At 41.9% G+C, this 25136-nt stretch overlaps 1 protein-coding gene across 2 annotated transcripts in view; it reads right to left on the bottom strand.

Annotated features, from left to right (window-relative positions):
• The window catches only part of elp3 (elongator acetyltransferase complex subunit 3), an 80324-nt gene that overhangs the window by 53922 nt on the left and 1266 nt on the right, over positions 1-25136 (bottom strand). For both annotated transcript variants that reach the window (XM_043680446.2, XM_043680465.2), the window contains exons 2-7: positions 23702-23801; positions 20298-20436; positions 18458-18528; positions 7482-7545; positions 6940-7008; positions 5412-5566 (exon numbers count right to left, since the gene is read on the bottom strand). In XM_043680446.2, coding sequence (XP_043536381.1) covers positions 5412-5566; positions 6940-7008; positions 7482-7545; positions 18458-18528; positions 20298-20436; positions 23702-23801 — 598 coding nt within the window. The remainder of the gene's footprint in view (positions 1-5411; positions 5567-6939; positions 7009-7481; positions 7546-18457; positions 18529-20297; positions 20437-23701; positions 23802-25136) is intronic.

Genomic DNA, 25136 nt, shown 5'->3' with positions numbered 1-25136 from the left:
TATACATTAGCTTTCACAAGACATAGTAAAACATTCCGAGATGTTTCATGATAATGGGATCAATCTAAAATTAACAACCAATCAAAATATCGAGAAAAACACTAAGAACTGTATCAAAACACTGGGACAAAGAGGTGGACAATAAGGAAAGTCTTAGATGAAGAGAGTTGGAAAGGGTTAGGAGGGGAAATCTGAACTTAAAGCAATGTGGTGCTGGAAAAGCACAACAGGTCAGGCAGCACCCGAGGAGCAGGAAACTCGACGTTTCGGGCAAAGGGCCTTTATCAGGAATGATTCCTGATGAAAGGCTTTTGACCGAAACATCAATTTTCCTGCTCCTCAGGTGCTGCCTGACCTGCTGTGCTTTTCCAGCACCACGCTCTCGGATTAAAACTGGGGATGTATGCAAGACCACAGTCAAAGGTTTCGAGGAGCAGTGACATTGTATTTCAGGGAGTACAGGGAGGTTGATGGGTGAATGCACTTGATTCATGCAGCAGGACTCCTTTGTTTTAATGCAACACTAGACATGCCACAGGGAGGGATCTGATTAGGGATGGTCAGCACCATTGATTAATATTGCCCAGCCGTTGAAGTCTCAGAACAAACATAAGCGCTGGAACATGAAATGTGATAGAGAATAGTTAACAGAACACAACATTACCCTGCAGCTAACTTTTCATATTCACCATATACAGCATTGCTGGCTATTTGAATCTGTTGGTCTATAGGAATGACTGATCAACTTTCACATCTTTGTCCAGCTGACTATTATCTTTTTTGATTTGCCCGCAATAATCACATACATTGTTTCAGATTGATGGTTCATTAAAAAAGCTATTATTTAGAATCTAAACATCAAAACATTAAATATCTCACTGAATAAAAAAATCATAAAAATCTGTATTAATAAATGGTACACTATGCCAATCAATATTTAATCACCAGTTTCTCAATTTGAGCAGGTGTTGAAACAGAAGCTTGTTAAAATCTGACTGAAGAAAAATTACTTCTTCAATGAAAATGACAAAGAACACACTGTCGTCTTAAAAGTTGTATCAATAATTATCTCAGTCACTGGCTGTAAAACCAAGGCAGTGTCCCACTTTCCAGTCAATGCTTCTGAATGACTTCATGGAAATTAGAATCTGCAATGTTTCTGGACAATAGTGTCAGCTTTTGCCAGTTTTCCTCTGCTGCTTTGCAATCAATCAGCCCTGTCTGGAACACCCTGCCTAGTCAAGATGACAGACTTCCCAATCTACAGTCTAACACATGGACAACCCTTCATAAAGGACAATACAGGACTCCATGTCTAGATTGCTCTCTAGACACTCCTCTCCTCAAGGGGTCAGTAATTAATCTGACCTCTTCACAAGTCAGTGTCTTGACTCCTAGCTGGACAGTTTTGTCCTTCAAGGGTCATGTTTCTCAACTGTACTATCAATATGCTGCTCAATGATCAGTGGCATGATTATCTTGCCCTCCAAAGGATCTGTGGTTGGACTGATCTCGGAATTTCTCTCTTCCAGGTTCTGAGTCATTTCTACTCTCTGGTTACTACACTTCTTTCATAATCTGTACCTGGGACTTGACACTCTATCACGGCTCTGTTTCTAGTTTTTCCTTTGAACAGTCTCACTGTCGTTTCCTATTTGCCACGTCATAGTTTAAAATCTACAATCTAAGGAATTTCTATGAATAGCAAGTTGACAGGATCCAAATGTAGACAACCTGTGTGTAGCTCAATGATGCTGTTTAGGATTAAACCTGCCCCTGTGCTCCCCCACTACCCACAAGACTTCATAATTTCCTTGTTCAAGAAATTTCTGCCATTCTGATCCAGCAAGCAAAATCAATGCCCACTTTCAAAAATTGCCTCAAAACTTTGAGAGCGCCTAGCAGTTTGGTGTCTACTGTATTGTTTTTGCCTAAACTATACTGTTCCTTGAAGTGTTGCAAGAGAAAAGAACTACTTGCTTTCCTGCACATGGGCAATGCTATATAAATACAAATTCCCATGGCTCCATCTCCAGTGTTGCAGCATCCTGTTTAAAGTTACAGCAAGGAGAGTTGATAGGATTCAGTGTCAATAAGTATATGAAGATACTAAATAGGAAGAGAAGACAACTTTTTGGCTCTTTAAAACCACTCAAAATGGCTGATTGTATTTTGAATTCCACATTCTTATCTAACCCTGAAAATCTTTGATGGGTATAGCCGAACAAAAATCTACCAACCTCTTTCCTAAAAGTATTCAATGATCCTGCTTCTACCACATTTTAAGGCAGAGGGTTCCAAAAGTCACAACACTCAGAAAATAAATTATCCTCATCTTTGTCCCAAAAGGGTGATTGCTACTTTTTAAACTGTCCCATAGTTCTTGAACGATTCATAAGCAAAAACAGTTTTCCAAGACCATTCAGGATCTTACACATTTCAAATAAGTAACCCTTCACTCTTCGAAGGCTCTAGTGGAAATAAGCTAGCCAGTCCAACCTATCCACTTTAGTCAACTTTTTCATTCCAGATATCATTCAGTTAATTGCCTCCAACACATTTACATTTGCAGAACATATTCCTGTAACAGCACAGCTTTAAACCTGGGTCATGAGCAACAAGTCACTGGTTCAGTTAAATGCTCTAATTAGACTATCTCCATTCCAAACACTTCTCTCATAGTGTCAAATTTATAGGAAGTTTCTTGTGTGTGAAATAGAGTAGGAATTTGATTCAGTCCAGAATCATTCACTTCAAACCATCATAGTGAGCAAGAGGACATGTTTCAGCTCATTGGTTAAACTGAGCTGCAAATTATCATCGGTATATTCACCGAGGTGTATGAGAGAACATTTGGAAAACAAAGGTTCTCTACCAGCCTAATCTTGCCACACAACAGTCGAGGGAATGCACAATGAACCCTGCGAAGCATTGAGGATTAGCGGGGCCTTAGTGTGCATGTATACTGGTCCCTCAGGACAGATAGATAAAGTGGTTAAAAGGGTATATGGTATACTTGATTTCATTAATCAGGGCATAGAGTTAAAGAGCAGAGAGATTATGCTGGAACGGTTAAAAAAGTTGGTTAGGCCATGGCTGGAGTACTGCATGGAGCTCTGGAATCCATAATATAACAGGGATGAGATAGCATTGGAGATTTACCAGGATGTTGCCTGGGTTGGACAGCTTCAGTTATGAAGAGACACTGGGCAGATATGCTCTTTTCTGAAGAGCAAAGGAGAAGAGAAGGGACATTGTTGAGATATATAAAATTATGAGGGGATTACAAGAAGGAACACAGAATGGTTCTGCGGCTGAACACTTTGACTCCCCCTCCCACTCTGCCAAGGACATGCAGGTCCTTGGCCTCCTCTATCGCCAGACCATGGCAACACGACGCCCGGAGGAAGAGCGCCTCATCTTCCGCCTAGGAACCCTCCAACCACAAGGGATGAATGCAGATTTCTCCAGCTTTCTCATTTCCCCTCCCCCCACCTTTTCTCAGTCCCAACCCTCAGACTCAGCACCGCCTTCTTGACCTGCAATCTTCTTCCCGACCTCTCCGCCCCCACCCACTCTCCGGCCTATCACCCTCACCTTAACCTCCTTCCACCTATCGCATTCCCAACGCCCCTCCCCCAAGTCCCTCCTCCCTACCTTTTATCTTAGCCTGCTTGGCACACCCTCCTCATTCCTGAAGAAGGGCTTATGCCCGAAACGTCGATTCTCCTGTTCCTTTGATGCTGCCTGACCTGCTGCGCTTTCCCAGCAACACATTTTTAAGCTCTGATCTCCAGCATCTGCAGTCCTCACTTTCTCCTAATTACTTAACCTCAGTCAGCTAATCCTGCCCAGAAGCTCAACATCCTCCAGGACAATGCACCCAGCTTGAGTGACATCCTATGCACTACCTATAGCATTCACTCCCTTCTACCACTGGTATACAGTGGCAGCAGAAACAAGTGCAGAGGATGCTAGATGAACTGCAGCTCTGGCAGCATCTGTGGAAAGAGAAACAGGGTTAATTTTTTGAATCTGACATAACTCTTCAAAACTGAATGATGTTGGAAAAGTAGGATTAGAGAGGAAAAGAGACAGACAGGAGAGAAGTCAATGAAAAGAAAGAAACCATGAAGGAGTGATGTGGCCTCTGTTCAAGTTTTTCAGAGCCCATACTCCTAGAAGGTTGGACAAGTTAGATAGACTAGCTTCCAGTTAAGTTTAGAAGAGTGAGGGGTGACTTGACTGAAGTATATAAGATCCTGGTGAATCACCTGATGAAGGAGCGTCGCTCCGAAAGCTAGTGTGCTTCCAATTAAACCTGTTGGACTATAACCTGGTGTTGTGTGATTTTTAACTTTGTACACCCCAGTCCAACACCGACATCTCCGAATCAAGATCCTGAATGGTCTTGACAAGTTGGACATGGAAAAGATACTTCACCTTGAGGTTAAGTCCAGAATTACGGGGCACATTTTTTAAGATGAGGATTTGCATTTCAGGACAGAGTATGCCCGACAGCTAGCTAACATCAGTTCCTCGGTAATCATAGAATCCCTACAATGTGGAAACATGCCGTTCTGCCCAATAAGTCCACACTGACCCACCGAAGTATAACCCAGCCAGATCCATTCGCCCCGACCTTATTACTCCTCATTTGTCCCTGACTAATTCACCTAGCCTACACATCCCTGAACACTACGGACAATTTAGTCTGGCCAATTCACCTAAGCCGCACATCTTTGGACTGTGGGAATAAACTCTAGCACCCGGAGGAAACCACACAGACACGGGGAGAATGTGCAAACTCCACACAGACAGTCGCCCGAGGCTAGAATCGAACCCAGGTCCCTTGCGCTGAGGCAACAGTGCTAACTATTGAGCCACTGTATTTGCGGCTAAATGTAGGATGTCACAACTGTGGATGTCACAACTAATGCCAGTACATGCAAGGACTCAAAGTTAGCTATCAGTCAGCTAGTTGACATCAGCAGCTAAGAGGATTTACAGTTCATGTTATGTGAGAAGCTGTGAGATTGTGTCATTGTGTCTGAACAGACAGTTAGCAGTTGAGAGGATTTGGGCCTCCCTCTGCTGGAAATGAATGGCTACTGCAGGAATAGCAAGTGATTTTCAGGAATTGAGCACGTCATGATCGAAACATTGCATGAATGAACAGACTTGAAAAGTGTGTGCATGCATGCACCTGTGTGCCTATGTAAGAGTGTGCGTGCCTGCATGTGTACATGAGAGGTTGGGAGTGAGGCAATTCTACAACCAGTATTTCAACTAATGAAATCAGCAGAGGAACAGATCCAAGCAACACACATCCATCACAGTCTCGAAGTCCAATAAAACAAGATGTTTTCTATTTCATCAATCCAATGAAAATCTTTAAACTCATTACTTACTTGACAGCCTCTGCCACATTATTGGAAGTGTGACCAGAGAGAGCGTCATGCAGGTTACGGATGAAGTAATCCCTGTATTCTTCTGGTAGTGCCATAAAAGTCCCACCCATCACAATGAACTCAACCTTGTCCACACTGTGTCCCAACTGTTTCAACTAAAATACGAGAGAAATGGAGGAAAAGTGGAGAGTAGAAATATCACATCGGCAAGCCTGAATGCAGTGACTTGTTTACATTACTGTTAATTACAGTACTAAAACTTTGCTTCACATTCACATTTCCTCTAAATATCATTTGGAACCTGCAACACTGCTCCATGACTCCTCATTGCGTCGACACAACATGCAAAATCTAGATGACATAATTACTGCTGAGAGACCTTGACCAATTAGTTATTAGGATGTTGATTCCCCGCATGGAGAATGAAAAGCTAAGGGTCTCTGGATATGGGGTCAGCTACACAGGACTGAAATGAAAGTTACTTCATTTGGAGGTTTATGATTATTTGTTATTCTTCGTACCAAAGGATTGTGGATACTCAATGTTGCATATGTTAGGCTGAAATCAATATATTTTTAACTCAATGGCATCAAGGTTTGCAAATAAGACCATGCAGTTGAGGTCAGAAATCAATATGATCTTATTAAATAGCAAAGCAAGCTCAAGAGTCTAAGCCCTATTCCTGCCCCTATTTTGATCAAGTCCTCCCAGTTCCTTATCCCAAAATAGGTGCTGCTGTGGGTCACCAACACATATCTTGTCATTTCACCAAGAATCTTTTCCACTTTATACTTTAATCATTGTTTTACATTTCCCTGTTGAAAAGCAGCCAAGAGCACTAGACAGACCCTTCCAGAGAGAGATGAGACCACCAGTTCAAGAGCTGGGACCAATTAAAGCTGCTTCACTGCTTGATTTTGATATCAAACATAATTAACACACTCCAACTATAACCACAGTCAAAGCTCTGCAAATTAACATCTCTCATATATGGAATGTCACATGAAACACAGGGTGATGGCGCCATAATTTCAAATACACAGGAACCTCGATAATCCAAACGAAATGAGCGAGCACCATTTCGTTTGGATACTCGATTATTCGGTTAATCGATTAAATGCCTTTCCTCTGGGGCTCGGAGATTTTTTAAGTCTGCTCCCTGTTCAGGAGATGATGCAGCAGCACACCGCACAAGCACCCCCCCCCCACCCCACCCAATCCAACACTGCTCCCACCCGCCTCCCAATCCTGATCAACACTGCCCCCCCCCCGTCCAACAAGACTGCTGCTGCTGTCTTTTGGGGGGTGAGTCTCCAAATAGCACATACACGCACATAACTTTTTACTGCAAAATTTTGACAGCTTCCACCTTTGCCCAGTACAGGACAATGTTGGACAGATTATCTGGGGAAGGGAGGTTTGGGATAACTCCAAGCAAAGTATGTGGTGGAGAAAGAGAGGGAGAGAGAGATGAACGGACTTTGATCCCTCTGACAGAGGCAAATGACAAACCTTGAACTGAACATACCTGCTCCACGCGGTGTCTTGTTTGTAAGTAGGGGTCATATCTTGCACGTATGGCTCTCATAGAGGTTGGCTATTTTGAAGGGAATACAGGTAAATGTATAATGCTCAAAATTGGGCAAGCTTGCAAACAAAAACAGTCCTTACAGAATATTAGATTTAGCAGACAATTCACCAGCTCGGCCCATGGTAATAATCATAAATCATTTTAGCTTTTCAGATTTTACATGCACATAAACATTATATATTTTGAAAGAGGGAGTGTAATAGCGGCAGTGGATATGGGGGGAGGAAGGTATGCATGTAAGCCTCCTCCCTGCCGCTGTCCCCAAGTGTGTATTGCACCATCTCCACGACCTGCTCCAACTCCTACTCCTCTCCACACGCCTTCCCTAATCCGTGCATACATGCCAAACTTACTGATACCAAGTAGTTTGAAAGACACCAGGCGATTGTTGGTAAATTGCTTGGAGATGATTGTTGGTAAACTGCCTGGATTGTTGGTAAATTGTTGGCCCGGAGGTGCTGGTAACACGTGTTTCTTACCTCATACCCTGTGTAAGATTGAGTTGAATATTCAAAGTCTGAATCTGGACCCCCAGGGCAGTATCTGGAATTCAAAACTAAGTTTTAGTTTCATACCCAAACCATTTTTGTCAGACAATGTGTGTGTTTAGATCTTCTTGCTCTGTATCAGCTAGCTATTTCTTCTCCTGACTTTCTGTACAATGGAAACTGATCAGTTCTATAAAATAATTGCTTTTCAATTTTTGACAAACAGTCTCAATTCCTCATTCCATGATGGTTTGGAATGAGTCATTCACATTTTGCTCCACCCCAGTCATGCAACTTATAGAATCTTAAAAATAGTACAGGACAGGAGGTTATTTGTCAATCAAGTCTACGCTAGGGCTCTCAGAGAACAATTAGAGTCATGGCTTCCCCTCTTTCCCCATTTCTTTGGGATTTTTTTTCTTTAAGTATCTGTCCAATTTTCTTTAGAAACATGACAATTGAATGTGAACCTACTATCCTATTAAGCAGTAAATACAAAACCTAACCATTTACTGCACACACAGGGCAAACTCGATTATCCGAATGACATGGGCAGGGAGTATTTTGTTCGGGCAATTGAATGTTCAGATAAGACAATTTACCCAAGCATCGGGACCTTGAGATCTTGTTTGGATAATCCGAAATTTGGATAATTGAGGTTGCCCTCTAAATACTTTTCTTCATGTGACCTCTGGTTCTTTTGCCAGTCACTTTAAATTTGGACCTTCTGGCTATCAATCTTTCAGTCACCAGCAACAGTGTTTAGTTATACTCTTCATTAATTTTAACATGATTATTCAATTAATGTAACTGTAATCAGTCATCCCTGGAACATTCTGATGAATCAACTGTGCAGAAAGCATCAAAGTTAACAGATGGATGCTCCAAGCAATTGGGAAGATAAATTCTATGATGGTTTTTAGTCAAGGGGATATTCAAGGATTCAAAGGCATTATGCATTTTGGCAGGAAGAAAAGAGGAGAAAGAACTACAGAAAACTACAGAAGAGGTATTTGAGAGTCTTCACCTATGATTCACAAAAAGCTTGTATTCAAGTTCAGCAGATGGAATGCTGGCCTTTATTTCAAAGGGAATAGAGTATAAAATTAGGGAGATTTTGTTAAAACTCTATAAGACACTAGTCACACCACAGCTGGAATAGTGTACAGTTTTGGACTCCTTATCTAAGGAAAGATATGTTAGCATTGGAGACTGTCTAGAGAATGTTCATTAGTTGATACCAGGGCGTGGAGGGACTGTTTATGAGGCAGTGTTGAGTCAATTGTGCCTGCATTTGTTGGGATATAGAAGAATGAGAGATGACTTTAATGAAACATACAACATTCTTAGAGCACTTGACAGGGTAGATGCAGAAAGACCAATTTGATTAGTGTAAGAGAATTTTTATGGGAGAATCAAGGACCAGCAGGTATAATCTTAGAACAAAGGGTCACACATTTAGGTCAGAGACTAGGAAAAATTTCTTTTCTCAGAGGGCTGCGAATTTGTGGTGTACTTTACCCCAGAGGGCTATTGAGGCTGGGGTATTTATTCAGTATAATCAAGGCTGAGATAGACAGATTTTTAATCAGTAAAGGAATCAGGGGTTATGGGGAGGAGGCAGGTAAGCGGAGTTAAGGTTTATCAGGTCAGTCACAATTTTATTGAATGGTGGAGCAGACTGGATGGCTGAAGGTCTACATCTGCTTCTATATCTTACAGGAACGACATGAGTTAGGACATCTTGGTAGAACTGTATAGAGCTTTTGTGATGCACCCAGATTACTGCATACAGGTTTTGGTATTCATGTTTAACAATGAATGTACTTGCCTTAGAAGGGGTAGAGCGAGGTTCATGAGAATGATTCTTAGAATGAGCACAGAACAGAATGAGTGTATAGTTTCTGGACTTCAGCTGAATGAGAAGTTATCAGATTGAATCATACAATTCTGAGGAAGGTTTGACAGTGTAGAGGGGCTGTGCAGGGAATGATTCCCCTGTCAAGTTATCAGTTAGGCAATGTAATACTAAGTTGGTCATTCAGTGCTGAGATGAGGAGAAATTTCTTCACATAAGGATTTACTGACATGGACATGATAGACCAAAGGACTACAACATTGACTGTGGAATTGTGGATCTTTGGAATTAATATATCAAGTAAGCTGTGGGATCCAGTGAGTGAATGCATTCAAAGATTTTTTTGGATTCCAACATCAAGTGAGGAATATGGAGCTAGGACACAAAAATTAATTCAGGTCAAATATCAGCTATGAACGTACAGAAAGGCGGAACCTGTCATTTGTCTGCCCATTTTACCATCCTGTCTATGTCCTCTTGAAATCTATTACTTTCCTCATTGAATTGTGCCATCTATACATTTTGAAATTATGCCTGCAAAACTAAGCCCAAGCGATTAGTGTATTTCAGAATTTCCAGTGGCCTGGAGGGTTTTTTATTTATTTATTTATATAATATATAAATGAAAAATAACTCCTATATATATATAAAATAATTCTCTCCAGTCTGGCGATTAAAGTCCAATTTATTATGTTTTTAATTGCTGAGGCAATTTTGTATACATACTGGTGACAAGTAAATAGGTGTACTTTACTAAAATCATTTTGAACATCACATACTCAACAGCTGTGGTATCAGCTATCCTCCATGTTTGCTGTAAAATACATGAATCAAGTTAGTCAAGTATGGTTTGCTCCATGTTGCCTTTCCTTTGATTACTCCATTTTTAAAGGTAGCTATTTAAACAAAACAAAATCAATGCTTTGCCACTACTATTATTAAAATGACTGGCATCTAATTGCCGGGTTTACTCTTCTCCTCACATTCAAGCAAGGGCAATATTTCTAATCCTCCAATATATTCTGGCACTGCTCGTTATCTAAAGAGGGATAAAAGAAGGTCTGCACATGGAAAATTTCTACCCTGACTGCCTGTGACTTAACCTCAACGCTAACACTTCTAGAACAAGACTAACACTTGCAACAACCATCTTCATTTCCAATTTAACACGGAATTAAATGCCAACATAACTTAGACAATGGCAGGAGAGCAAGGTAGCTGGCCACTGAATGGACTACCTTGCAGAGATGGTTCTCATACAATGAAGACAGATGATTATGAAACAGTTAATGAGCAATCTTCAAAAGTAAGGAATGGAGGGGTTAGGGTTTGGTATTACCTGCAAGGATATGTATCCAGGCATCACACTCCTGTCTCTGAATGATCAGTTGTTGAGTAGAGACATTTGTGGCTGCAGGATAGGGGTCTCTTTGAAAGAATGGGTTTGGGAAAGTAATCGAGGAAAGGGTCATGGGCTATGGGCAGATGATATATTAACAAAGGAGATGGCAGTGCAGCAGGCTACACAGACGGCCTGGATTTGGCTGGCAAATAAATTTAAGTGATTCAGAAACACATGGTCTGGGAGTTGGTAATGTGAAGAGATGGTTCAATGTAGTTGAAGCAGTGTCCCCAGTGTGAAGTGAAACTTTATGAACTTGCTTATTTCAGCAACAAATAGCAGCGTGTAATCTTTCCGCTACTTCTATGGTCATTACCATCAATACGTTCGTTGTAATTTTTGCAAACAAACAAATTCCTGGAACCAAAGGACAGGCACTTCAGTGAAGATTGTAAATTTGCTCGCTGAGCTGGTCGATTTGTTCTCAGACGTTTCGTCACTATGCTAGGTAACATCATCAATAAACCTCCGATGAAGCACTGGTGTTCTGTCCCAATTGCTATTTATGTGTCTTGGGTCTGTTGTGGTGGGTGACATCACTTCCGGTTCTTTTTCTGAGAGATTGGTAAACGGGATCCAAATCAATGTTTGTTAATTGAGTTCTGGCCTCTAGGAATTCCTGGGCATGTCTTTGTTCAGCCTGCCCCAGGATGGATGTATTGTCCCAGTTAAACTGGTGTCCCTCTTTGTCTGTGTGTATGGATACTAGCAATACTTGGTCATGTCTTTTGGTGGTGAGTTAGTGCTCATGTATCCTGGTGGCTAGTTTCCTGCCTGGCTGTCCAATGCAATGTATGTTGCAGTTCTTGTCGGGTATTTTGTATATGACGCTCGTTCTGCTGGTTGTTGGTATGGGGTCCTTTAAATTCATCAGGAGCTGTTTCAGTATGGTGGTAGGTTTGTGGGCTTCCATGATGCCTTGGGGCCGAATAGTCTGGTTGTCATCTCAGAGATATCTTTAAAGCATGGTAAGGTGGCTAGAGTCTCTGGGCATGTTCAGTCGTCTTGTTTAGGTCTGCTGTTTAGGAATTGGCAGACTGCCAATGGAGTTGGTGCTGTCAGGTGTTTGTGTCCTCAGCTCATCGAGTGGTAAGGCCAGTTTTTCTTTGGCTAGGGCGACATTTATTGATGTGCACATGGCCATCATGTCGAAGTAAATAGAGTCACAGAGATGTATAGCATGGAAACAGACCCTTCGGTCCAACCTGTCCATGCCGACCAGATATCCCAACCCAATCTAGTCTCAACTGCCAGCACCCTGCCCATATCCCTCCAAACCCTTCCTATTCATATACCCATCCAGATGCCTCTTAAATGTTGCAATTGTACCAGACTGCACCACATCCTCTGGCAGCTCATTCCATGCACGTACCACCCTCTACGTGAAAAGGTTACCCCTTAGGTCTCTTTTATATCTTTCCCCACTCACCCTAAACCTATGCCCTCTAGTTCTGGACTCCCCGACCCCAGGGAAAATACTTTGCTTATTTATCCTATCCATGTCCCTCATAATTTTGTAAACCTCTATAAGGTCACCCCTCAACCTCCGATGCTCCAGGGAAAACAGCCTCAGCCTGTTCAGCCTCTTCCTATAGCTCAAATCCTCCAACCCTGGCAACATCCTTGTAAATAGTTTCTGAACCCTTTCAAGTTTCATAACATCTTTCCGATAGGAAGGAGACCATAAATGCACGCAATATTCCAACAGTGGCCTAACCAATGTCCTGTACAGCTGTAATATGACCTCCCAACTCCTGTACTCAATACTCTGACCAATAAAGGAAAGCATACCAAACACCTTCTTCACTATCCTATCTGCCTGCGACTTCACTTTCAAGGACCTATGAACCTGCACTCCAAGGTCTCTTTGTTCCGCAACTCTCCCTAGGACCTTATCATTAAGTGTATAAATCCTGCTAAGATTTGCTTTCCTAAAATGCAGCACCTCGCATTTATCTGAATTAAACTCCATCTGCCACTTCTCAGCCCATTGGCCCATCTGGTCAAGATCCTGTTGTAATCTGAGGTAACCCTCCTCACTGTCCACTACACCTCCAATATTGGTGTCACCTGCAAACTTACTAACTGTACTTCTTTGCTCGCATCAAAATCATTTATGTAAATGACAAAAAGTAAAGGATCCAGCACTGATCCTTGTGGCACTCTACTGGTCACAGGCCTCCAGTCTGAAAAGCAACCTTCCACCACCACCCTCTGTCTTCTATCTTTGAGCCAGTTCTGTATCCAAATAGCTAGTTCTCCCTGTATTCCATGAGATCTAACCTTTCTAATCAGTCTCCCATGGGGAACCTTGTCAAAAGCCCTGCTGAAGTCCACATAGATCACGTCTACTGCTCTGCCTTTATCAATCCTCTGTTACTTCTTCAAAATACTCAATCAAGTTTGTGAGACATGATTTGCCATGTTGACTATCCCTAATCAGTCCTTGCCTTTCCAAATACATATACATCCTGTCCCTCAGGAATCCCTCCGACAACTTGCCCACCACTGAGGTCAGGCTCACTGGTCTATATTTCCCTGGCTTGTTCTTACCACCTTTCTTAAATTAGATTAGATTAGATTACTTACAGTGTGGAAACAGGCCCTTCTGCCCAACAAGTCCACACCAACCCGCCGAAGCGCAACCCACCCATACCCTACATTTACCCCTTTAACCTAACACTATGGGCAATTTAGCATGGCCAATTCACCTGACCCGCACATCTTTGGACTGTGGGAGGAAACCGGAGCACTTTCTTAAATAGTGGCACCACTTTAGCCAACCTCCAGTCTCCCGGCACCTCACCAGTGATTATCGATGATACAAATATCTCAGTAAGGGGCCCCGCAATCACTTCCCTGGCTTCCCACAGAGTTCTAGAGTACACCTGATCAGGTCCTGGGGATTTATCCACTTTTATGCGTTTCAAGACATCCAGCACTTCCTCCTCTGTAATATGGACATTTGTCAAGATGTCACCATCTATTTCCCTGCCATGTCTTTCCCACAGTAAATACTAATGCGAAATAGTCGTTTAGTATCTCCCCCATCTTTTGCGCCTTGACACAAAGGCCGCCTTGCTGACCTTTGAGGGGCCCTATTGTCTCCCTAGTTACCCTTTTGTCCTTAATGTATTTGTAAAAACTCTTTGGACTCTCCTTAACTCTATCTGCCAAAGCTATCTCATGTCCCCTTTTTGCCCTCCTGATTTCCCTCTTAAGTATACTCCTACTGCCTTTATACTCTAAGGATTCACTTGATCTATCTTGTCTACACTTAACATATGCTTCCATGCTTCCTTTTTCTCTTAATCATAACCTCAATTTTTCTAGTCAATGCTCCCCCACCGACACCTCAGTCACCTGCCCTGCCTTATTTCCCAAGAGTAGGTCAAATTTTGCATCTTCTTTAGTAGATACATCCACATACTGAATCAGAAAATTTTCTTGTACATACTTAACAAATTCCTCTCCATCTAAACCCTTAACACTATGGTAGTCCGTCTATGTTTCGAAAGTTAAAATCCCGTACCATAACCACCCTATTATTCTTATGATATCTGAGATCATCCTACAAATCTGTTTCTCAATTTCCTACTGACTATTATGGAGTTGATAATACAATCCCAATAAGGTGATCATCGCTTTCTTATTTCTTAGTTCAATCCAAATAACCTCCTTGGATGTATTTCTGGGAATATCCTCCCTTAGTACAGCTGTATTGCTACCCCTTATCAAAAACATCACTCTCGCTCCTCTCTTGCCTCCCTTTCTGACCTTCCTGCAGCATTTGTATCCTGGAACATTAAGCTGCCAATTCTGCCCATCCGTGGGCCACGATTCTGTAATTGCTATGATATCCCAGTCCCATGTTTGTAACAATGCCCTGAGTTCATCTTCCTTCCCTGTTAGGCCTCTTACGTTGAAATAAATGCAGTTTAATTTGTCAGTCCTACCTTATTCTCCTGCTTGCTCTGACTGTTTGACTCGCTTCTTTTCTCAACTGTACCAGTCTCAGATTGATCTCTTTCCTCATAATCTCCCTGGTTCCCATTCACCTTACTAGTTTAAATCCTCCTGAGCAGCTCTAGCAGATCTCCCTGCCAGTATATTAGATTAGATTACTTACAGTGTGGAAACAGGCCCGTCGGCCCAACAAGTCCACACCGACCCGCCGAAGCGCAACCCACCCAGACCCATTCCCCTACATTTATCCCTTCACCTAACACTACGGGCAATTTAGAATGGCCAATTCACCTAACCTGCACATTGTTGGAAACCGGAGCACCCGGAGGAAACCCACGCACACACGGGGAGAATGTGCAAACTCCACAGTCAGTCGCCGGAGGCGGGAATTGAACCCGGGTCTCTGGCGCTGTGAGACAGCAGTGCTAACCACTGTGCCACCGTGCCGCCCACTATTTTAGCCCTCTTCAAATTCAAGTGCAATCCGTCCTTCTCGTACAGGTCACTTCTACCCCAGAAGAGATTCCAATGATCCAAAAATGTGAATCCTTCTCCCACACACCAGCTCCTCAGCCAAGCACTCATTCTCTATCCTCCTATTCCTTCCCTCACTAGCTCAAAGCACTGGGAGTAATCCAGATATTACTACTCTCCTTTTTAAATTCCTGCCTAACTCTGTAATCTCCCTCAGAATCTCATCCTTTCCCCTTCGTATGCCGTTAGTTCCAAGGTGTACAATGACCTCCTGCTGGGCCCTCTCCCCCCGGAGAACATTCTGCAACCTCTCGGAGACATCCTTGATCCTGGCACCAGGGAGGCAACACACCATTCTGATTTTTCACTGCTGTCCACAGAAACATTTGTCTGTGCCTTGGACTCCAGAGCCCTCGAACACAATTGATCTTTTGGAATCCAACGTACCCCTCATTACATTAGAGCCAGTCTCGATACCAGAAACTTGGCTATTTGTGCTACATTCCCCTGAGAATCCATTACCCCAACATTTTCCAAAACAGCATACTTGTTTGAAATGGGGTAGCCATAGAAGACTCATGTACTACCTGCCTACTCATCTTACCCTTCCTGGAGTTAACCCATCTACCTGACTGTATCTGCAGCTTTTCTCCCTTCTTATAATTGCCATCCATCATACCCCCTTGCTTTTGTAAATTCCTCATTGCCTCTAACTGTCTCTCCAACTGATCCATCCAATATGATAAGATTTGCAACCAATGGCATTTATTGCAGATACAATCCTCAGTAACCTGTAAACTCTTCCTAAACTCCCACATCCGACAAGAAGAGCATATCATTCTACGAAAGGCCACTTTTGCTTCTTTCAATCTTAGACTCAGAAAATAGCACTATCTTATTCCTCTCCAAAACATTGCTCCAGACTAACTTAATACTTATGGCATATATTTTCAAGTTTAATCAAGAGACATATCTTAATAAAACATATAATCAAGAAAGAACCCACTCTATTCACTATTGCAGATTTATAGTAAGGCCACACTTAAAACTATTCCCTTATCTGTTTCTGTGCTGGGACCTCTCCCAAACAGGTTCCTCCAAGATCAGTTGTGAATTTCACTGTTTGTTACTTTTTCCAGATGCACTCCAATGTTCAGCGATACATGAATTCAAAAATCTTGTCGTCCTTTACCTTGGTGTCTTTGATGATGTTAAGGAATTCCTGGGTGGAGTGGATGGAGTGGCTCGAGTGTTCTGTTATGTGTTTTAGTTAATGCTGCAGTTCCTTTGCTAGTCTGTATGTCAGTGTGCCGGGAAGTGAGACTATGGGTTTGGGCGGGGGGAACCTAGTTTATATACCTTTGGTAATACATAGAAATGGGATATGTTGGATTCTTCAGGTTTCATTCTTTGGAGGTCTATCTTGTTAATTTTACCTGGCTTATGAAGTTTCCTCAAGAAACACAAGGCTCAAGGCCAGACAAACCAAAGATACAAACACCTGACAGCACCAACTCCACCAGCAAGGACAACAGCCTCAAACTAGTAGACCTGTGCCTCACAAACCACTTCACCTTCAACAACAAGATCTACAAATAAATCAACGGGATGCCTATGGGATCACCAATATCAGGACTCTCAGCAGAGGCAGTTATTCAGAAGTTAGAATGAACAGCCCTTCCCACTATCCAGTGCAAACTTTGGGTCCACTATGTGGATGACACCATTGTCATCATGAAATGCAACAAATTAGAAGAAACCCACAAACATATAAACAACATTCTTACTGATATAAAGTTCATCAAGAGGAAGAGAACAATAACAGATAACCCCTTCCTGAATTCACAGTAGAACGACAAGACAATGGAGAGGTGCAGACCAGCGTCTACAGGAAAGTCACACAAACTGACCAGAATCTCAATGACAGGAGCAATCATCCCAACAACCACAAACGGAGCTGCATCAGGACATTATTTAAATGAGTCATAACACACTGCAGAACCCAGGAACTAAGAGAAGCCAAGGAAAACCACGCATACAAAGCATTAGGAACAATGGGTATCCGATAAGTGCAGTCCACTGATTCCGACACAACAGACCTAAACAAGAAGACACAACACGCCCAGAGACTCTAGCCACCCTGCCACACATTAAAGACACCTCGGAGATGACGACCAGACTATTTTGGCCCCTAGGCATCATGGTAGCCCACAAACCTACCACCACACTGAAGCAGCTCCTGATGAATTTAAAGGACCAAGTACCAACAACTAGAAGAACAAGCGTCATATACAAAATACTCTACAAGGACTGCAACAAACATTATACTGGACAGCCAGGCAGGAAACTAGCCACCAGGATACATGAGCACTAACTAGCCACCAAAAGACATGACCAAGTATTGCTAGTATCCATACACACAGACAAAGAGGGACACCAGTTTAACTGGGATAATTAATCCATCCTGGGGCAGGCTGAACAAAGACATGCCCGGGAAGTCCTAGAGGCCAGAGCTCAATTAACAAACATTGATTTGGATCCCATTTACCAATCTCTCAGAAAAAGAACCAGAAGTGATGTCACCCACCACAACAGACCCAAGACACATAAATAGTAATTGGGACAGAACCCAGTGCTTCATCGGAGGTTTATTGATCAAGTTACCTAGCATAGTGACGAAACGTCTGAGAACAAATCGACCAGCTCAGCGAGCAAGCTTACAACTGATCCACAATCTGAGCTACAAGTCTTCTCCAAAAATCACAAACTTCATTGAAACTCTGCAACACCAATACCTTCAACAAGGCTGGTGTTGCTGGTTTTCTCTTAATAAAGTACTCCACTGGCCAAACAGAGTGAAAGGAAAACAATAAAACCTGCTCAGGCCCTGCAGAACCTTTGTCCATCAGTTGATGCAGATCATCATTGATGGTATATTTTTGCTTCCTGGACCACTGGAATTACCACTATTGTTAAGGTAATGCTAAAGCCACAGCAACTTTGTACAAGACTAGAGAGTGCCCTGTTTTCATTACTCCACTATGGGGAATCTGGATGCAAAGACGAATGTGCTTTGAATAGTGAAAGAACAGGAGCATTTAGGAACAAACTTCCCCCAGTCATCCACTGTGCTTTCAAACACTGAATTGATAAACCGTGTTGCTTCTAGTAACTGAATTAAGAGCTGAACAGCAAATAAACTAAAGTTACTTAAAAAAAAATCAGAGCAAATGTGAGGGAGCTTCAAATTCAGAGGACAAAACTTACACACAAATGTTTCCTGTGAAGGTGATGTGAGGGCATCGGTGTGGTTTACACATCACTGCAACCACTGCAATCTGTGGACAGAGGAAAGAGAGAGTCTAAGAGAGACAAATAGCTGCATCATGATGTAAATTAGCAAAGCAGCTCTGAGTTCAAGACAGAAGCTAGTAACCGAGGGCATAATGCCCAAAATATATGCACCATATCTCTCGGTTCAATCCCTAGAAGAACGATTTGCATTCTTTACAATCACCAAAGAAATTGAAAGCCCAAAACAAAATGTGGCAAGTTTCAAATAAAAACAAAAAGTGCTGAAAGCATTCAGCAGATTAAGTAGCTGTGAAAGAAGAAACAGAGTTCATATAACATCAGATTGAAAGGCTGTTGTCATATGAGGAACAGTCCCTTCAGCAGTAAGGATTCAGCCAACATCTGTCTCTGATGATCAGTCAATTCCTGTTTACAGTCTTCTCTCTGAAGGCCCTTCATCACGCAGATCGTTCAACTGGTATCACCAAATGTATTGGCATTTTGCAATAAGCACCCAGCTCTCAAATCCAAATTTGGATATGTGAACCAGCAAATAGGGCAAACCGTTAGAATGGAATGCAATTTGATTTGATTCATGGGCTCAGCTGGCAAATGCTGAGATAATAAGGAACAGATGTGTTTGTAGGGTTTTTAAAAAAATTAATTAATTCATGGTATGTTGGTGTTCCTGGGTGGGCCAGCATTTACTGTCCATACCTTGTCGCCATTAAGAAGGTGGTGGTGAGCTGCCTTCTTGAACTGCTGCTGTCATTTAGTGTGGAGGGGAGATTCTGAACCAATCTAGGATTCTGAACCAATAACACTGCAGCATGGTGATATATTTCTAAGTCAGGATGAGGAGTGGCTTAGAAGGGAATTTGTAGGTGGTGATGATCCAATAAATCTGCCATCATTGTCCTTCGAGACAGCAGTAGTTGTGGGTTTCAAAAATGCTATCTAAGGAACCTTGGTGAATTTCTGCATTGCATCGTATAGATAGTACACACTGCTGTCTCTGAGCTTTGATGGTGGAGATAGTGAATGTTTGTGGAAGTGATGCCAATCAAATTGACTGCTTTGTCTTGAATGGTATTAAGTTTCTTGAGTGTGCTGGAACTGCACTTATCCAGCTGACATGTGCTTTGTTGTTGGGGATAGACTCTGGGGAGTCAGGAGGGGAATTACTCACTGCAGTATTCTAGCCTCTGACCTGCAGTTATAGCCACAGTATGTATATGGCGAGTTCAGTTCAGATTCTGCTTAATGGTAACCTCTAGGATGTTGACAGTTGAGGCTTCAGTGATAGCAATGCCATTGAATGTCAGTAAGCAATGGTTCGATTCTCCCTTTTTGAAGAAGGCCATTGCCAAAGCCCTTTTGTGGGACAAATGTTGTTTGCCATTTGTCAGTCCAAATCTGAACAATGTCTAGGTGTTGCTGCATTTGAACATGTATGAGGAGTCATGAAAGGTACTGAACATTTTGTAAGCATGAATAAACATCCCCACTTCTGACCTTATGCTGAAGAAAAGATCATTAATGAAGCAACTAAAGATGGATGGGTCTAGGACACTAGCCTGAAAAACTTAGACAGAAGTGTGCTAGAGCTGAGCTGACAGACTGCCAATATAATAAAGAAAGACAATTAGGACAAACTCAGAATAAGATTTAGTTTCATAAAATGAGATCACTCAACAGTTCAAGAGTGAACTCACAACATGATTCTTTCTATTTGTCAGGCTGTCTCTGCATATTTGTCAGCACATATGCCAACATTTTATTTCAATCCAATATAGATTGTTTTATTGCTTACCCCACTGGCTGTCCGGATGGGTTTTGCTTTCAGTTTTGGTATTAGCACTTTTTTGTACTGAGGGGGCACAGCTGCAATGATGTCCACAAGACGAGGTTGTGAAGTCAGTCCATACTTGGATGAAGTTTTTGTTTTCACTCTTTTAAAAAAAAGAGAGCAAGGGTCAAACATTAAAAGATAGATAGCACATAAACAATAGGTAGGAATCTCAAACTAGCAGCACCCAATTTCATTGGATCCAGATCAATCGGTAGCTAGAGACAGGCATTCCAAAGCTGTCAGACTGGGACTCTAACTTGCTGTCCCTGCAGGATACCAATTCACAATCTGACATCACTGCTAGAAAGAGCCTGGGATTCAACTGCCCACTGTTCAATAATCTCTTCATCAGCATTGCTTTCTCTACTGTTACAATTTCTGATAGTATGATCCTGATTCTAAGATCCAAGCTCCCCTCTATGATCTAGGAAAAAAGTGATGACACCAGATGCTGGAGATCAAAGTTGAGAGTGTGGTGCTGGAAAAGCACAACAGCTCAGGCAGCATCTGAGGAGCAGGAGAATCAACATTTTGGGCATAATTTTGGATTCCTGATGAAGGGCTTATGCCTAAAACATCAATTATCCTGCTCCTTGGGTGCTGCCTGACCTACTGTGCTTTTCCAGCACCACACTCTCGACTCCCCTCTATGAACTCTTGAGCATATCCAATTTTAATTGCTGCACGACTGCTAGTCATGTCTTCAGTTGCCTGGGTATTAAAGTCTGGAATCCCTTCCTCAGACTCCTTCCTTTAAAACGTTCCTTAAAACCCAACCCTGAGCAAGCTTTTGGTCACCTCTACCAATATTTCCTTCTGCGTCTCAGTGTTACTTCATCCGTTTACATTCCTGTGAAGTGCCCTGGGATGTTTCACTGCATTAAAGGCGCTATGAAAATACAAGTTTTCATTTAAATTCATTCATGGGATGTGGGCATCACTGACTAGATCAGCATTTATTGCTCATCCTTATTTGCTCAGAGGGCAGTTCAAAGTCAACCACATTGACGTGGGTCTGGAGTCACATGTAGGCCAGAACAGGTAAGGATGGTACTTTCCTTCCCTACAGGACATTAGCGAACATTACGGTTTTTCTTGACAATTGATAATGGTTTCATGATCATTATTAGACTCCTAATTTCAGGTTAGGAATGTGATGCGCTTTATTGCGGTATACAGAGTACGACCAGGGGTAGATTATTTAAGTTTTGCAGCAAGAACACAGTTTTAATTAAGAAAATAAGTTGAAAAATTAAGCAGCACAGATTGGTACAACACTGATCAGCCATGATCTCACTGAATGGTGAATCTGGCTCAAGGGGCTGAATGGCCTACTCTTGTTCCTATGCACCAATAGCCAGGACTGCACAAGAATATCTCAGACGATCTTCCTAACTTCAAGGTTCATGACCCAATACCTCCCTCATAACTTCACACTAAGGGATGGTGTCACTCCTGGGTATCAAGAATTCAGAATTTTTCTAATAATCAGTCTCTGCATGTACTGGATCTATTTGATATTCTTTTAAACCCATGTGTAGTATTTCAATCTGATCCATTCACTGACTATGTGCAGTAATGATATCTGTTCTCCACCACTCTGTGGTTTAACATTCCACTTTAGACATGGCTACTTGCACTGGACTGAACACCACAAGCAACGCATCAGTAAAAAAAATCATTTCTAACTGTGTCTTAACAGACTATATACCTATATTTTAGTGTCTGATAGTAGGAAGAAAAGTTAGTATTAGATATCTGTCCTGGAATTTTGATGGCCTGTTTGCCTGTGGAGGGAAACCATTGAAATTAGCACAGGTGAAGGTCATAGGGGCATCTCCAGTTAGCTACAGACTGGTTCCCCAATGTAGACATGATCCTCAATGAAAATAAATAATTTGCTTCAAAAATCTATTTCCTGACTTTAAAAATCTGTCTGAATCAGATCAGGTCAGGTCCCAGGAAAGCAGACCACCTGCATTTTTTGGATGATGCTTGCTGTTAGTTGAAAATGTGCAATTTGACATGGATATGTTAACCCTAGTTTTGCACTTATGAACAAAACACTGCAGGGATGAAGCCTTGCCTTAGTTCATTCAACAACAAATGTTTATATAGAGAAATGTCTCTAGGAGGGAAATCAGAGAAACGAGAAAAAAAAAATCAACATTTGAAGTGTATACATAGGGGAGGAATGTAATAGAATTAGTGCACAGAAAATGAGCATCCTACCACTCTGGCAGTAAACCACATTACAGTTCCTTTTTGTTTTCCTGACAATATTGATGATTTTGACAATAGTCATGGCACAGTTTACATCTGATAATCCAAAGCTATTTCACCGTTTAAAAAATAACCAACAGATTTTAATTATCTAATCATTTCAATTGAACAACAAAGCGCTCAGCATAGACAAAATTAAGCGGTAAAGAGTTTCAACTGCAATGCTGAATTACAATAAAGAAATTGGATGTGGTAGACAGGGAGAATTCTTTCCTCTGACTGGCTGAGTCCAGAACATAAAATCATAAGTTACAAGCAGAAACAGGCACCTTTGCCTGTCGAGCCTGCTCCATCATTCAAACGGATCATGACTGATGTGGCGGTAAACTCAACTCCACATTTCCACCTCCAATCACCTTTATCCTTCTTGCTTACTAAGAATATATCTACCTCTGACTTATAAATAATCCAATTACTCTGCTTCCACTACCTTAAGAAGAAGGGTGCTTCAAACACACAAACCTCAGAAAAAAAGTCTTATCTTTATCTTAAATGGTTAAGCCTTTGTAAAAAACCAGTGACTCAACATGCACTCTGCCAAGACCCCTCAGGATCTTATATGTTTGTCTTTTACCTTTCTAAACTCCAAAACATACAGGTCTAGTCTGTCCAACCTTTCCTCATTAGGCAACTAACCCCATTCTTCTATTAGTTTAATAAACTTTTGCTGAACGGCTTCCAATGCATTTATATCCTTACTTAAATAAGGAGAACAATATAGTATTCAGTACTCAAGATGAGGCTCCATCAATAACTGAAACATAATGTTCACAATATTGTATTCTATTCCCCATATGATAAATGATAACATTCTATTGGCTTGCCTAATTAATTGCCCTACCCACACACTAGCCTTTTGCAATTCATGCACAAGGACGTTTGGATCCCTCTGCTATTTCTCACCATATACTTCTTTTGTATTGTTCTTGCCAAGATGGACAATTTACATTTTCTCACATTATAGCCCATCTGCCAGATCTTTACCCATTTACAAAACCTATCTATACCTCTTTGTAGCTTCCATATATCATCTTTACAACTTACTTTCCTACTTTCATAAGCATTTTAGCACAAATACCTACTTGTTAAGGTTAACATCCTTCCCCTGTTCATGAGCTTCAATCAGCTGCTTGAGGACATCGGCAATTGTCATCATCATCCGCTCAGCATGGCTGAACTCCACTGTAAAAGGTCAAATGTTAAGACATTTCACACAGCTGTAATCAGGCTGAAATGTACCAGGCGCTAAAGGATGACATCGCAGGACAGGTAACCAGAAGCCAAGTCAAAAAAGGGTCTAATGGAAGAAAGATACGTAGGCAGGTTAAGACCTTTCAAAGAGGGACTTCCAGAGCTTAGGTATCAAGATAGCTGAAGATTAGGTCACCAATGAGTGATTAAAAGAATTGCCAAGGGGTTGCTTAAGTGGTTGTGTGGTTGGGGAAGATTATAGGGTGGAGAAAGTTACAGAAACAGAGAGGGGAAAGATTATGCTTGAGGATTTTAAACTAGAGAGGTTGGGGACATTGTCTCCCTCCCAATCATAAGGGTTATTCGTGAGCAGCACGTGACCGAGTTCAGGACAAGAACCGGATAACTAAACTTTATCCAAAGTTGAAGATGGAAGGCTAGTCAGACAAACACGAGAGTAGTCAGGTCTAGTGAAAATAATAGCATGCATCAGAGTTCAGTAGCAGGTGTAGTAGTAGGGTGGCACAGTGGCTCAGTGGTTAGCACTGCTGCCTCACAGCACCAGGGTACCAGGTTTAATTCCAGCCTCGGGCAACTGTCTGTGTGGAGTTTGCACATTCTCCCCATGTCTGCGTGGGTTTCCTCCGGTTTTCTCCCACAGGTCCAAAGATGTGCAGGTCAGGTGAATTATCCATGCTAAATTCCCCACAGTGTTAGGTGCATTAGCCAGAGGGAAATGGGACTGGTTGGGTTACTCTTCGGAGGGTCGGTGTGGATTTGTTGGGCCGAAGGGCCTGTTTCCACACTCTAGGGAATCTAATCTAATAACTTCAGAGGACAGAATGAACTGAGCTGGGTGTAGAGTTTGATGATGTTATGAAATTGGAAATAGGCAGACTTTGCCACAGGGAAGATATTGGAAACAGCCTGGTTTTAAAGGATGGGAAGGAAGGTTGCAAATGGATTCATCAACCTGAGAAACACTGGATAAGGGCATGAAACTGATTATAAAGAGTATGGGGATTTGAGTAGATTGAAATCATGGCTTGACCAGCATGCAGATGAGGAAGAGTCTAACATCAAAAGTTCGGACAGTCTAAAGGTTAAGTGCAGTTGTAGGAAAAGAGGTTATCGCTCATAATGCTGTGGCTACCACTGCACAGCGGAACCAAGTAGAGGCCGTCCCTCTGAGCCAGACTAAAGAAGGAAGGCATTAGCGACATGTTTGGAGACAAACTAAGTATAAGGAGTAATGATACACCATAACCATAATTAGAGGAAAAAATGCACTTATATTGCATCTTTCAAGACCTCTCAAGACATTAC

The sequence above is a fragment of the Chiloscyllium plagiosum genome, unplaced genomic scaffold (assembly GCF_037043375.1).
Source record: "Chiloscyllium plagiosum isolate Xiang-an unplaced genomic scaffold, Cpla_swu_hap1 HiC_scaffold_3, whole genome shotgun sequence".
NCBI classification, from domain to species: Eukaryota; Metazoa; Chordata; class Chondrichthyes; order Orectolobiformes; family Hemiscylliidae; genus Chiloscyllium; species Chiloscyllium plagiosum.
The sequence above is the reverse complement of the archived record's forward strand: the minus strand, read 5'-3'. Positions and strand labels throughout refer to the sequence as shown.